Genomic DNA, 13,971 nt, shown 5'->3' on the forward strand with positions numbered 1-13,971 from the left:
TTTGCTACCTGGCGAGGCAGCTTTAGCCAGAATACCTCAGGATTGTTTTGCATGAACTTTGCTCTCAGGCAAGGCAGCTTTAGCCAGAATTCCTCAGGTTTGTATTGCATGAACTTTTGCTCTCCAGCCAGGCAGCTTTAGCCAGAATACCTCAGGTTTGTATTGCATGAATTTTGCTCTCCAGCCAGGCAGCTTTAGCCAGAATACCTCAGGTTCGTATTGCATGAACTTTGCTCTCCATCCAGGCAGCTTTAGCCAGAATACCTCAGGCTTGTATTGCATGAACTTTGCTATCTGGCAAGGCAGCTTTAGCCAGAATACCTCAGGTTTGTATTGCATGAACTTTGCTCTCCAGCCATGCAACTTTAGCCAGATTACCTCAGGTTTGTATTGCATGAACTTTGCTGTCTGGCAAGACAGCTTTAGCAAGAATACCTCAGGTTTGTATCGCATGACCTTAGCTATCTGGCAAGGCAGCTTTAGCCAGAATACCTCAAGTTTGTATTGCATGACTTTTGCTATATGGTAAGGCAGCTTTAGCCAGAATACCTCAGGTTTGTATTGCATGAACTTTGCTATATGGCAAGGCAGCTTTAGCCAGAATACCTCAGGTTTGTATTGCATGAACTTTGCTATCTGGCAAGGCAGCTTTAGCCAGAATACCTCAGGTTTGTATTGCATGAACTTTGCTATCAGGCAAGACAGCTTTAGCCATAATACCTCAGGTTTGTATTGCATGAACTTTGCTATCTGGTAAGGCAGCTTTAGCCAGAATACCACAGGTTTGTATTGTATGAACTTTGCTATCTGGCAAGGCAGCTTTAGCCAGAATACCACAGGTTTGTATTGTATGAACTTTGCTATATAGCAAGGCAGCTTTAGCCAGAATACCACAGGTTTGTATTGTATGAACTTTGCTTAGTTGCAAGGCAGCTTTAGCCAGAATACCACAGGTTTGTATTGTATGAACTTTGCTCTCCAGCAAGGCAGCTTTAGCCAGAATACTGCAGGTTTGTATTGTATGAACTTTGCTATATGGCAAGGCAGCTATAGCCAGAATACCTCAGGTTTGTATTGTATGAACTTTGCTATCTGGCAAGGCAGCTTTAGCCAGAAAAACACAGGTTTGTATTGCATGAACTTTGCTATATGGCAAGGCAGCTATAGCCAGACTACCTCAGGTTTGTATTGCATGAACTTTGCTATCTGGCAAGGCAGCTTTAGCCAGAATACCTCAGGTTTGTATTGCATGAACTTTGCTCTCCAGCCATGCAGCTTTAGCTAGATTACCTCAGGTTTGTGTTGCATGAACTTTGCTATCTGGCAAGGCAGCTTTAGCCAGAATACCTCAGGTTTGTATTGCATGAACTTTGCTCTCCAGCCATGCAACTTTAGCCAGATTACCTCAGGTTTGTATTGCATGAACTGTGCTGTCTGGCAAGACAGCTTTAGCCAGAATACCTCAGGTTTGTATTGCATGAACTTAGCTATCTGGCAAGGCAGCTTTAGCCAGAATACCTCAAGTTTGTATTGCATGACTTTTGCTATATGGCAAGGCAGCTTTAGCCAGAATACCGAAGGTTTGTATTGCATGAACTTAGCTATCTGGCAAGGCAGCTTTAGCCAGAATACCTCAAGTTTGTATTGCATGACTTTTGCTATATGGCAAGGCAGCTTTAGCCAGAATACCTCAGGTTTGTATTGCATGAACTTTGCTATATGGCAAGGCAGCTTTAGCCAGAATACCTCAGGTTTGTATTGTATGAACTTTGCTATATGGCAAGGCAGCTTTAGCCAGAATACCTCAGGTTGGTATTGCATGAACTTTGCTATATGGCAAGGCAGCTTTAGCCAGAATACCTCAGGTTTGTATTGCATGAACTTTGCTATATGGCAAGGCAGCTTTAGCCAGAATACCTCAGGTTTGTATTGCATGAACTTTGCTATATGGCAAGGCAGCTTTAGCCAGAATACCTCAGGTTTGTATTGCATGAACTTTGCTATATGGCAAGGCAGCTTTAGCCAGAATACCACATGTTTGTATTGCATGAACTTTGCTATATGGCAAGGCAGCTTTAGCCAGAATACCACAGGTTTGTATTGCATGAACTTTGCTCTCCAGCAAGGCAGCTTTAGCCAGAATACCACAGGTTTGTATTGCATGACTTTTGCTATATGGCAAGGCAGCTATAGCCAGAATACCACAGGTTTGTATTGCATGAACTTAGCTATCTGGCAAGGCAGCTTTAGCCAGAATACCACAGGTTTGTATTGTATGAACTTTGCTATATGGCAAGGCAGCTTTAGCCAGAATACCTCAGGTTTGTATTGCATGAACTTTGATATATGGCAAGGCAGCTATAGCCAGAATACCACAGGTTTGTATTGCATGAACTTAGCTATATGGCAAGGCAGCTTTTGCAAGAATACCACAGGTTTGTATTGCATGAACTTAGCTATCTGGCAAGGCAGCTTTAGCCAGAATACCTCAGGTTTGTATTGCTGTACATCTCGAGCCAGGCAGCTTTAGCCAGAATACCTCAGGTTTGTATCGCTGTACATCTTGAGCCATGCAGCTTTAGCCAGAATACCTCAGGTTTGTATTGCATGAACTTTGCTATCTGGCAAGGCAGCTTTATCCAGAATACCTCAGGTTTGTATTGCATGAACTTTGCTATCTGGCATGGCAGTTTTAGCCAGAATACCTCAGGTTTTTATTGCATGAACTTTGCTCTAGAGCCAGGCAGCTTTAGCCAGAATACCTCAGGTTTGTATTGCATGAACTTTGCTATATGGCAAGGCAGCTTTAGCCAGAATACCACAGGATTGTATTGCATGAACTTTGCTCTCTGGCAAGGCAGATTTAGCCAGAATACCTCAGGTTTGTATTGCATTAATTTTGCTGTCCGACAAGGAAGCTTTAGCCAGAATACCTCAGGTTTGTATTGCATGAAATTTGCTACCTGGCAAGGCAGCTTTAGCCAGAATACCTCAGGTTTGTATTGCATGAACTCTGCTCTCAGGCAAGGCAGCTTTAGCCAGAATACCTCAGGTTTGTATTGCATGAACTTTTGCGCTCCAGCCAGGCAGCTTTAGCCAGAATACCTCAGGTTTGTATTGCATGAATTTTGCTCTCCAGCCAGGCAACTTTAGCCAGAATACCTCAGGTTTGTATTGCATGAACTTTGCTCTCCAGCCATGCAACTTTAGCCAGATTACCTCAGGTTTGTATTGCATGAACTTTGCTGTCAGGCAAGACAGCTTTAGCCAGAATACCTCAGGTTTGTATTGCATGACTTTTTCTATATGGTAAGGCAGCTTTAACCAGAATACCTCAGGTTTGTATTGCATGAACTTTGCTATATGGCAAGGCAGCTTTAGGCAGAATACCACAGGTTTGTATAGTATGAACTTTGCTATATGGCAAGGCAGCTATAGCCAGAATACCACAGGTTTGTATTGTATGAACTTTGCTATATGGCAAGGCAGCTTTAGCCAGAATACCTCAGGTTTGTATTGTATGAACTTTGCTATATGGCAAGGCAGCTATAGCCAGAATACCTCAGGTTTGTATTGCATGAACTTTGCTATATGGCAAGGCAGCTTTAGCCAGAATACCTCAGGTTTGTATTGTATGAACTTTTCTATATGGCAAGGCAGCTATAGCCAGAATACCTCAGGTTTGTATTGTATGAACTTTGCTATATGGCAAGGCAGCTTTAGCCAGAATACCACAGGTTTGTATTGCATGACTTTTGCTATATGGTAAGGCAGCTTTAGCCAGAATACCTCAGGTTTGTATTGCATGACTTTTGCTATATGGTAAGGCAGCTTTAGCCAGAATACCTCAGGTTTGTATTGCATGAACTTTGCTATCTGGCAAGGCAGCTATAGCCAGAATACCACAGGTTTGTATTGTATAAACTTTGCTATATGGCAAGGCAGCTATAGCCAGAATACCTCAGGTTTGTATTGCATGAACTTTGCTATCTGGCAAGGCAGCTTTAGCCAGAATACCACAGGTTTGTATTGCATGAACTTTGCTGTCCAGCCAGGCAGCTTTTGCCAGAATACCTCAGGTTTGTATTGTATGAACTTTGCTATATGGCAAGGCAGCTATAGCCAGAATACCACAGGTTTGTATTGTATGAACTTTGCTATCTGGCAAGGCAGCTTTAGCCAGAATACCACAGGTTTGTATTGTATGAACTTTGCTATATGGCAAGGCAGCTTTAGCCAGAATACCACAGGTTTGTATTGCATGAACTTTGCTATATGGCAAGGCAGCTTCAGCCAGAATACCTCAGGTTTGTATTGTATGAACTTTGCTATATGGCAAGGCAGCTTTAGCCAGAATACCTCATGTTTGTATTGTATGAACTTTGCTTTATGGCAAGGCAGCAATAGCCAGAATACCACAGGTTTGTATTGTATGAACTTTGCTATATGGCAAGGCAGCTTTAGCCAGAATACCTCAGGTTTGTATTGTATGAACTTTGCTATATGGCAAGGCAGCTATAGCCAGAATACCACAGGTTTGTATTGCATGAACTTTGCTATATGGCAAGGCAGCTATAGCCAGAATACCACAGGTTTGTATTGTATGAACTTTGCTATATGGTAAGGCAGCTTTAGCCAGAATACCACAGGTTTGTATTGTATGAACTTTGCTATATGGCAAGGCAGCTTTAGCCAGAATACCTCAGGTTTGTATTGTATGAACTTTGCTTAGTTGCAAGGCAGCTTTGGCCAGAATACCTCAGGTTTGTATTGCATGAACTTTGCTATATGGCAAGGCAGCTTTTGCAAGAATACCGAAGGTTTGTATTGTATGAACTTTGCTCAGTTGCAAGGCAGCTTTGGCCAGAATACCTCAGGTTTGTATTGCATGAACTTTGCTATATGGCAAGGCAGCTTTTGCAAGAATACCACAGGTTTGTATTGTATGAACTTTGCTATCTGGCAAGGCAGCTTTAGCCAGAATACCACAGGTTTGTATTGTATGAACTTTGCTTAGTTGCAAGGCAGCTTTGGTCAGAATACCTCAGGTTTGTATTGCATGAACTTTGCTATATGGCAAGGCAGCTTTTGCAAGAATACCACAGGTTTGTATTGTATGATCTTTGCTATCTGGCAAGGCAGCTATAGCCAGAATACCTCAGGTTTGTATTGTATGAACTTTGCTATCTGGCAAGGCAGCTTTAGCCAGAATACCTCAGGTTTGTATTGCATGAACTTTGCTATATGGCAAGGCAGCTTTTGCAAGAATACCGAAGGTTTGTATTGCATGAACTTTGCTCAGTTGCAAGGCAGCTTTGGCCAGAATACCCCTGTTTGCATTTCATAAACTGCCCCAATGTAAGCCAACCTCAGGTTTACATTTCATTAACCTTACTCTGTGGCAAAGCACCTGGGTACCTTGGGTTGATATTTCTTGAACTTTACTCTGTGACAAGGCAGCTTTAGCCAGAATACCTCGGGTTTGTATTGCATGACTTTTGCTGGAAAGGCAGCTAAAGTGAGAATACCCCAGGTTTGAATTTTATGACTTTTGCTGTCTGGATAGGCAGCTTAAGTGAGAATTCGATGATTTATAGGAAACATTAATGTGACTTAAAAATTGGCATCTGATATGAATCCACCGTTTCACTGGCTTGCATTTCTTATAAGATTAGACAAAATGTTGATGTTTTTTTAAGTATTCAGTAACACTTTCACCATCAAAAGCAAAGTGGAAATGGCATTTGCAACCAGCATAAAACCATAACAGCCTGCGAGTAACAGGTTTTATGCTGTTTGCTACTCATCATTATCTTAGGGTTGAAAATGAGCCTTTCAAACTTTAATATATATTTTAAGAAAGGACTTAAATTAATTTGATTTTCTAAATGACTTCAAATGCATCAAAATGCGTTTATAATTAAAGATTAATTTTGCTTATCTCTTTCATTGATGTCTATTCATTTTTCAGATGGACCATATTGAAATAACTCTGCCTAACAAACACTACTTTGACGTGGACTTCACCCGATTTCCACAAGTAGAATTTGCGGGTTCTGAAAATAATCATGTAAGTAAAGTACAATGTAAAATTGATAGCTTGTGTAAGAAAGCTTTACTAGTTTCCAATCAACAACCTGCAATGGAAGCATTATACATACAGTTGAACCTTATTAGTTCAAGGTTATCATGACCAAGACCTTTGAAATAAGAATTATTTTGAGGGAACATTTCTATGTAATCTAAACAAGAACCATGGCTATGCATGTACAGTTATATATTTTGTAATGGCCTCTTAACATAATGTGTTCCAGCAATATAAATGTTGATAAACACATCATGTTTTATTGATATTATTATCGTTTTGTTTATGTGCAAGGTGGTGAAAGCAATACTCTGTCACGCTCAAAATGAAAAAACAAAACTTTTGAAATCTAAAGTTGATCAGAATTATTGTGAGCAGCAATAGATATGAAAATAGAGTTAAAACTCCAAGATAAGCATTTTGAATTATCACTTGATAACAACATATCAAAATTTAAGATGAGACCGGATAAATTGGTTTGAAATAGCAAAAATCAGTGAAATATCCGAGATCGAATTAAACATTAAATTTTAAATTAAAAATATGAAGGTGAAAATAAGGATCGGAAAAAGACTTGAAAATAATGTGGACTTAGGTTTAACCATAATAGAAATAAAGGTGAATTACTGTGGAATTCTTGTCTATGAAGTGGGAGGGGTAATGGTCTAGGTCCCTGATGCTGAAAATATATTTTTCCTCAATACGCACAGTAGAATAGGAGCCATTGCAATGAAACTTCATACTAAAGAGCCTTGTCTCAAGACTTATTTGGAATGTATTGGCTGGAGTCCAGTTCAATGCCACTGTTACTAAAAATATTAGAGATTTGCAAAAAATGTACTATTTCCAGCCAATAAAAATTCAAAAACAAATCATGTTGAAATATAACCTTGAATTGGTCTTACTTTATCTATATGAAACATGCCATTACTGACATTGATTACTTTTTAAATGTCTTGCAGGTGTATCTTGGAGTGGATAAGCCTTCTGGGAACATCCATGCTAAGGTGAAAAGGGCTGCAAGCGCCAAACTGTAGACCCCCTTCTTCTAGCTGCCTTGGTCAAGATGGCCACTTTCAAGGGTTACATTACACTTGAAAACAGCGGGTTATAATGAGCTTTGTTTGTAATATCAGTATGGTAAAAGTCTTAATAGATTTTGAATGCCAACGGTCTTCTTTTTAAGCCCAGGTAGGGTGGCAACTATAGCATTTGAACTGTCAGTTTGTCTGTCTGTCTGTCCGTCCGTTTGTCAGTTCGTCTGAAAACTTGAATATTGGCCATAACTTTTGCAGTATTGAAGATAGCAACTTGGCATGCATTTGGCATGCATGTGTATCTGATGGAGCTGCACATTTTGAGTGGTGAAAAGTCAAGGTCATCCTTTAAGGTCAAAAATAAAAAAATACAATCCAAGGGAAGTAATAAGTTTTAAAAGGGAGATAATTTCTAAACCTGCCAAATGATCTATTGAAATTTTATTTCAAAGTGGCGCCATATGGGGCATTGTGTTTCTGACAAACACATCTCTTGTTATCTATGAAATTGTTTAATTTATTTGTAAGCACCTTTTTTTTCAATTTAAGCCTGAAATATTTTTCATTGTGTTTGTTGCGAATTAAAGGGGCCTTTTCACAGATTTTGGATTTTTTTAAAGTTTGTCATTAAATGCTTTATATTGATAAATGTTAACATTAGGTTTAAAAATCTTCAGAAAAAAAAACAAGAAAACAATTAAAGAATTTTTTAAAAAGTTACCCTCAACAGGGCTCGAACCACTGACCCCTGGAGCCATGGAGCAAAAGTCTACTGCTCAATCCACTAGACCATCCGTGCTCATACCATTACTGTCAAATTTTTAACATTATATATGCAATCCTCGTAGTATAAAAAAATACTACAAAAACAGAATTCTCCAAATTATTCAATCATTTGGCGTTGCAACGCTTTATAACTTTCCGGTTTTTAAATCGTCAAAAAATGCACATAATGGATATTTTAGAGCATGGTAAATGTTCAGTATTACTGTTTCCTCACAAATATCATAACTTCAAGGATAATTTGCGAATCTGAAACAATTTTTTTCAGTTTTGTCAATTTAGCTAAGCGTAAAAAGGCCCCTTTAAAATTTTGATAAATTTAGTAGAAAATGTCAGAAATCAAGGTATAAGATTGTTTCATTGTTATATTTAAATGAGTGTGTTGTTAACTTGTTGTTGGAGATAAAAGGTTGGTTTAGAAAATTTTGAATATTGAAACATGTGTACTTTCCTTTAAACTTAAGATTATTATGTCCCCCACTATAGTAGTGGGGGACATATTGTTTTTGCCCTGTCTGTTGGTTGGTTGGTCTGTTGGTCTGTTTGCGCCAACTTTAACATTTTGCAATAACTTATGCTATATTGAATATAGCAACTTGATATTTGGCATGCATGTGTATCTCATGGAGGTGCACATTTTGAGTGGTGAAAGGTCAAGGTCAGCCTTCAAGGTCAGAGGTCAAATATATGTGGCCAAAATCGCTCATTTTATGAATACTTTTGCAATATTGAAGATAACAACTTGATATTTGGCATGCATGTGTATCTTATGGAGCTGCACATTTTGAGTGGTAAAAGGTTAAGGTCAAGGTCATCCTTCAAGGTCAGAGGTCAAATATTATGTGGCCCAAATCGGTTATTTCATGAATACTTTTGCAATATTGAAGATAGCAACTTGATATTTGGCATGCATGTGTATCTCATGGAGCTGCACATTTTTAGTGGTGAAAGGTCAAGGTCATCCTTCAAGGTCAAATATATGGGTCAAAATTGATCATTTTGTAATGTCATTTCTGCAATATTGAAGCTAGCAATTTTATATTTGAAATGCATATGTATCTCATGGAGCTCACATTTTGAGTGGTGAAGGGTCAAGGTCAAGGTCTCTTCAAGGTCAAACGTCATATAGGGGGACATTGTGTTTCACAAACACATCTTGTTTTTAAAGATTATTTTCAATAAGTGAGTAAATAAAACAAAAATGTAACCATATGTAAACTTGAGGATCTGTCAATACTTAATAACATTATTTTAGCATCGTTTAAAACTGATTTATGTATTGACATATTCAAATAAAGAAATGTACTCTTTACCATATAAAGGGATGCAACAGTTAGATTACTTCAAGAAAACAGCTAGTTCGTTTTGGATGCAATTTTTATGAGAAGTTCATTAACATCAGATCAAACTTTCAAAAACTGTATTTATTATACCCCGCCATAGGCGGAGGGATATTGTTTTGGCGTTGTCCATCTTTCCGTCCGTCCGTTCGGCACTTTTGTGTCCAGAGCCATATCTTGGAAGTGCTTTGGCAGATTTCATTGAAACTTGGTATGAGTATATTAATGGATAAGAGGATGATGCACGCCAAATGGCATTGTACACCATCGATTAATAATGGAGTTATGGCCCTTTGTATTTTGAAAAAATGCTTTTTTGTGTGTCCAGAGCCATATCTTGTGTCCAGAAGTATAACGGCGGGGGATATCAATTCAATGAATTTGCTTGTTCTTATTAAAAGGGTATGTAAAATACTTGTCATATGTTTCATTCGAATATCAAATTATCAGAAACTAAGGATACGTTTCATTTTCTTTAAAGCTTTACCAAACTAGACCCAATGAATTTCAGTTTGTTTGTTTTGTAATATCTATGATGACACATTTGTTTGATCTTCTATGAGTTGTATGAATCTGTATTTTCAAGGCACATTTCAATTTTGTGCAATGGGTATGCATTTTTCTATGTAAGTCTATTATTCTGCTTTTTTAGCTCACCTGAGCGATAGCTCGAGGTGAGCTATTGTGATCACTCAGCGTCCGGCGTCCGTCCGTATACAAATTTGTAAACATCTTCTTCTACTAAACCATTGAGCCAATTTCAACTAAATTTCATGTGGAGCATCCCTAGGTCATGGGACAAAAGAATTGTTAAAAAAAATTTGATCACATAACCAAGATGGCCGCCATGACCATATATGGTAAAAACCTTAAAAAATCTTCTTGTCAGAAACCGCTCATCAGATTTTCAAAAAATTTCACAGGGATGACCTTTGAGGGCTCCCCTGAAAAAGTTGTTCAAAGAAATTTGATTCGTCAAAAAACATGGCCGCAGGAGCTCGTTGAACTTTGCATGTTTATTCGTTTTTGCCTATTTTGTGAAAACTTTCAAAAATCTTCCACATTTTTTGTCCGATCCTTTCCAAATTTGCACAGTGTCTTTATATCAATGAGGACACAAACCCTACAAAAAATGAGCATTATTGGTCCATGAAGTACAGAATTACCTCCCCTTGAATTGAGAAAATGGTGTTTATGCAATAAAGTCCAAATTTTTCATCCAATTCTTTCCAAACTTGTAAGGATTTAGCATGGTTCAAACAAGGGAAACAACTACGGTTTATGCATGTTCTTTTTATTACAGATTTGCCTCCCTTTAATTCATTCAAAATCTCATTTTACAGCAGAGATTCCAAATCTGACCTGTAAATGAGCCCCATATTTTCTGCTGGTGCTATGTTACCTTTTCCCATTTGATCATTCTTAAGTATTGGTCTTGTAATGCTGCTACTGCTACTGCTACTGCTACTACTACTACTACTACTACTACTACTACTACTACTACTACTACTACTACTACTACTACTTCTACTACTACTACTACTACTACTACTTCTACTACTACTACCACTACTACTACTACTACTACTACTACTACTACTACTACTACTACTACTACTACTACTACTACTACTACTAGTACTACTACTAGTACTACTACCACCACCACCACCACCACCACCACCACCACGTCTACTATTACTACTTCTACTACTACTGCCACTACTACTACTACTTTTACCAATACTACTACTACTACTACTACTACTACTACCAATACTACTGCTACTACTACTACTACTACTTCTACTACTACTACTACTACTACTACTACTACTACTACTACTACTACTACTACTACAACTACTATTACTACTACTACTACTACTACTCCTACTACTACTACTACTACTACTACTACTACTACAACTACACCACCACCACCACCACCATTCATAGTGACAAAAAACGTATTCACACAATGGCTGCTACTACAACTTATAGCCCATATAGGGGGGCATGCATGTTTTACAAACAGCCCTTGTTTCTATGGGATTTTAACCACAACTGTTCATGTTTATCTCCGACATATATTTTTAGGTCACCTGTCATGAAGTGACACAGTGAGCTTATGTGATCGTGTGATGTCCGGCGTCCGTTGTGCGTGCCTGCGTGTGTCCGTGCGTCAACAATTTGTTTGTGTAGACAGTAGAGGTCACAGTTTGCATCCAATCTTGATGAAATTTGGTCAAAATGTTTATCTTGATGAAATCCGGTTTGGGATTGTATTTGGGTCATCTGGGGTCAAAAACAAGGTCACTAGGTCAAATAATAGAACAACCTTCTGTAGACAATAGAGGTCACAGTTTTCATCCAATCTTTATGAAATTTGGTCAGAATGTTTATCTTGATGAAATCTGGGTTGGTATTTTATTTGGGTCATCTGGGGTCAAAAACTAGGTCACTAGGTCAAATAATAGAAAAACCTTGTGTAGACATTAGAGATCACAGTTTTCATCCAACCTTTATGAAATTTGGTCAGAATTCTTGATGAAATCTGGGTTTGGGATTGTATTTGGGTCATCTGGGGTAAAAATCTAGGTCAAATAAATAGAAAAACCTTGTGTTGACAATAGAGGTCACAGTTTTCATCCAATATTTATGAACTGTGGTCAGAATGTTTATCTTGATGAAATCTGGATTGGGATTGTATTTGGGTCATCTAGAGTCAGGAACTAGGTCACTAGGTCAAATCATAGAAAAACATTGTGTAGACAATAGAGGTCATAGTTTTCATCTGATCTTAATGAGTCAGGTGAGCGATTCAGGGCCATGATGGCCCTCTTGTTGTTATGTTCAATATTAAACAGATGGGTGTTAGGTCTCTTTATATTGTTGTTGTTGTTTTTTATATCCATGTTTACAGGTGTATACACTATGTGATAATCAAGTAGGTTTTGACGCTATGGTTGCATTACAACTAGTCCATGTGACTTTGTGAATTGAATATCTGTATTTTAAGTATTATAAGAAAAGTATGCGTGTTTTTTATACTATACATTATTAATTGACATTTACGAATAATATAACTGTAATGCATGTTTAGCATTTTAAAGATCTTGATTGTTGTTTTAAGTGTATCACATATATTTAGATCGCTTAGAATTAACATTTGCTATTAGTGAATAGTCAACAATTCAATTTTCTTCTAGATATTTACATTATTGTTTCTGGGAAATTGCTTTGTTATTAAGTGACAGCATTGAAAACATTGCACACTGTATTTTTAAAAAATTAGACATAAATGCGGTGGATTTGCTTTTTTAGTAGCAAAAGTAATAGCTTTATAGAATATAAAAAAGCGTATAAACACTGAAGATGGGGTATTTTGATTCTGTAATTATTGTAATTATATTGTATAATCATCATATATTTGTACAGAATATAAACGCACATTTAGTTTACTTTCATTAAAAGAGGCACCAGTATATTTTATAGAATGTATTTTTTTAGATGGGATTGATTATAGATTGAAAGTTTTTCACACAATAATATGGTCCATTAGTTAATATTTGGAAGTTATGAGTTAATTACTTATATTGATGAATGCAACATGAAACCAGTAAAAGAGTGATTAATTTATATACGTTTTACTTGTTAATGACCGCACCATACTTTCTATGAAAGAAGTTGTCGTTGTAACAAACAACTGATTATCATGCTATAATTTGCTACCCAAATCGTCCTGTTGTTTTGCTTGCAAATATTTAGTAGCTCGACTAATAATTATGAGAATCTTATACAATATAATATAAAGAACAAGTTCTGGGTTCGTATTGAGATTATTTCTAACTGTGTGGTATTGTTTGTAACGTTTACAAAACGTCTCTAATATTAAATACGGTAGTATTTAGGAGCTTTTAACGTTATAAAGAATAAGGTCATGTTGTGTATTGATGTGGTGTTTTTGCATCTTTTAAATGTATGACATCGATACTGAACGTCTTTGGTAACTTCAACGCAAGGGAAGCCCACTGGTTCATAAAAAGTTGTATGATTACATAAAGTTTACATGATTGGAGCGAAAATGTGAATAATTGCTTTCTTCTACTGCTTCGCCGTTTGTGACAAGAAAACGCGTGCATGCGTGTGTAATTCGAAGTTTATGAAGTCCCTCCGCGCCTGAGGCTGCATTATATGAGCCGCGCCCTGAGAAAACATGGCTTAATGCTTGTGCGTAAAGTGTCGCCCCAGATACGCCTGTGCAGTCCGCACAGGCTAATCGGGGACGACCCATTCCGCATGTATTTCATTTTGCGTTTAAATTAAGTCTCTTATTTGCAAAAATCCAATTAAGGCGGAAAGTGTCGTCCCTGATTAGCCTGTGCGGACTGCACAGGCTAATCTGGGACGACACTTAAAGCACAAGCATTAAGCCTAGTTTTCTCAGAATACGACTCGTGTATGGACCAGGAATGTGTCCCATCACTCCTTCTTTACTAACTTAATAGACTCACGAGAGTTGGGACGAATTTTGAAATTTTAATTGCCATGTTCAGCTATTTAATTCTTACTGAATGATTTTAAATTGTGGACTGATTTTCTGTCGTTGGGGGAAGCCGGAATACCAGAAGGAAACCCCAGCTGTCCGGAATAGTGACCGCCAACCACACGCACATGCTTCCGGGAACGGGTATTGTCGCATATGTGACATGCTCGTGCACCA

The 13,971-nt window shown here is 37.8% G+C and overlaps 1 protein-coding gene across 3 annotated transcripts in view; it reads left to right on the forward strand.

Moving 5' to 3' along the window:
- LOC127837492 (uricase-like) overlaps positions 1–12,887 on the forward strand; it is a 70,962-nt gene extending 58,075 nt beyond the window's left edge. For all 3 annotated transcript variants that reach the window (XM_052364626.1, XM_052364625.1, XM_052364624.1), the window contains 2 exons: positions 5,972–6,070; positions 7,048–12,887. In XM_052364626.1, the coding sequence (XP_052220586.1) occupies positions 5,972–6,070; positions 7,048–7,122 (174 nt within the window). In that variant the 3' untranslated portion in view covers positions 7,123–12,887. The remainder of the gene's footprint in view (positions 1–5,971; positions 6,071–7,047) is intronic.
- Positions 12,888–13,971: the final 1,084 nt, after the last annotated feature.

This window comes from Dreissena polymorpha, chromosome 7 (genome assembly GCF_020536995.1).
Source record: "Dreissena polymorpha isolate Duluth1 chromosome 7, UMN_Dpol_1.0, whole genome shotgun sequence".
NCBI lineage: Eukaryota > Metazoa > Mollusca > Bivalvia > Myida > Dreissenidae > Dreissena > Dreissena polymorpha.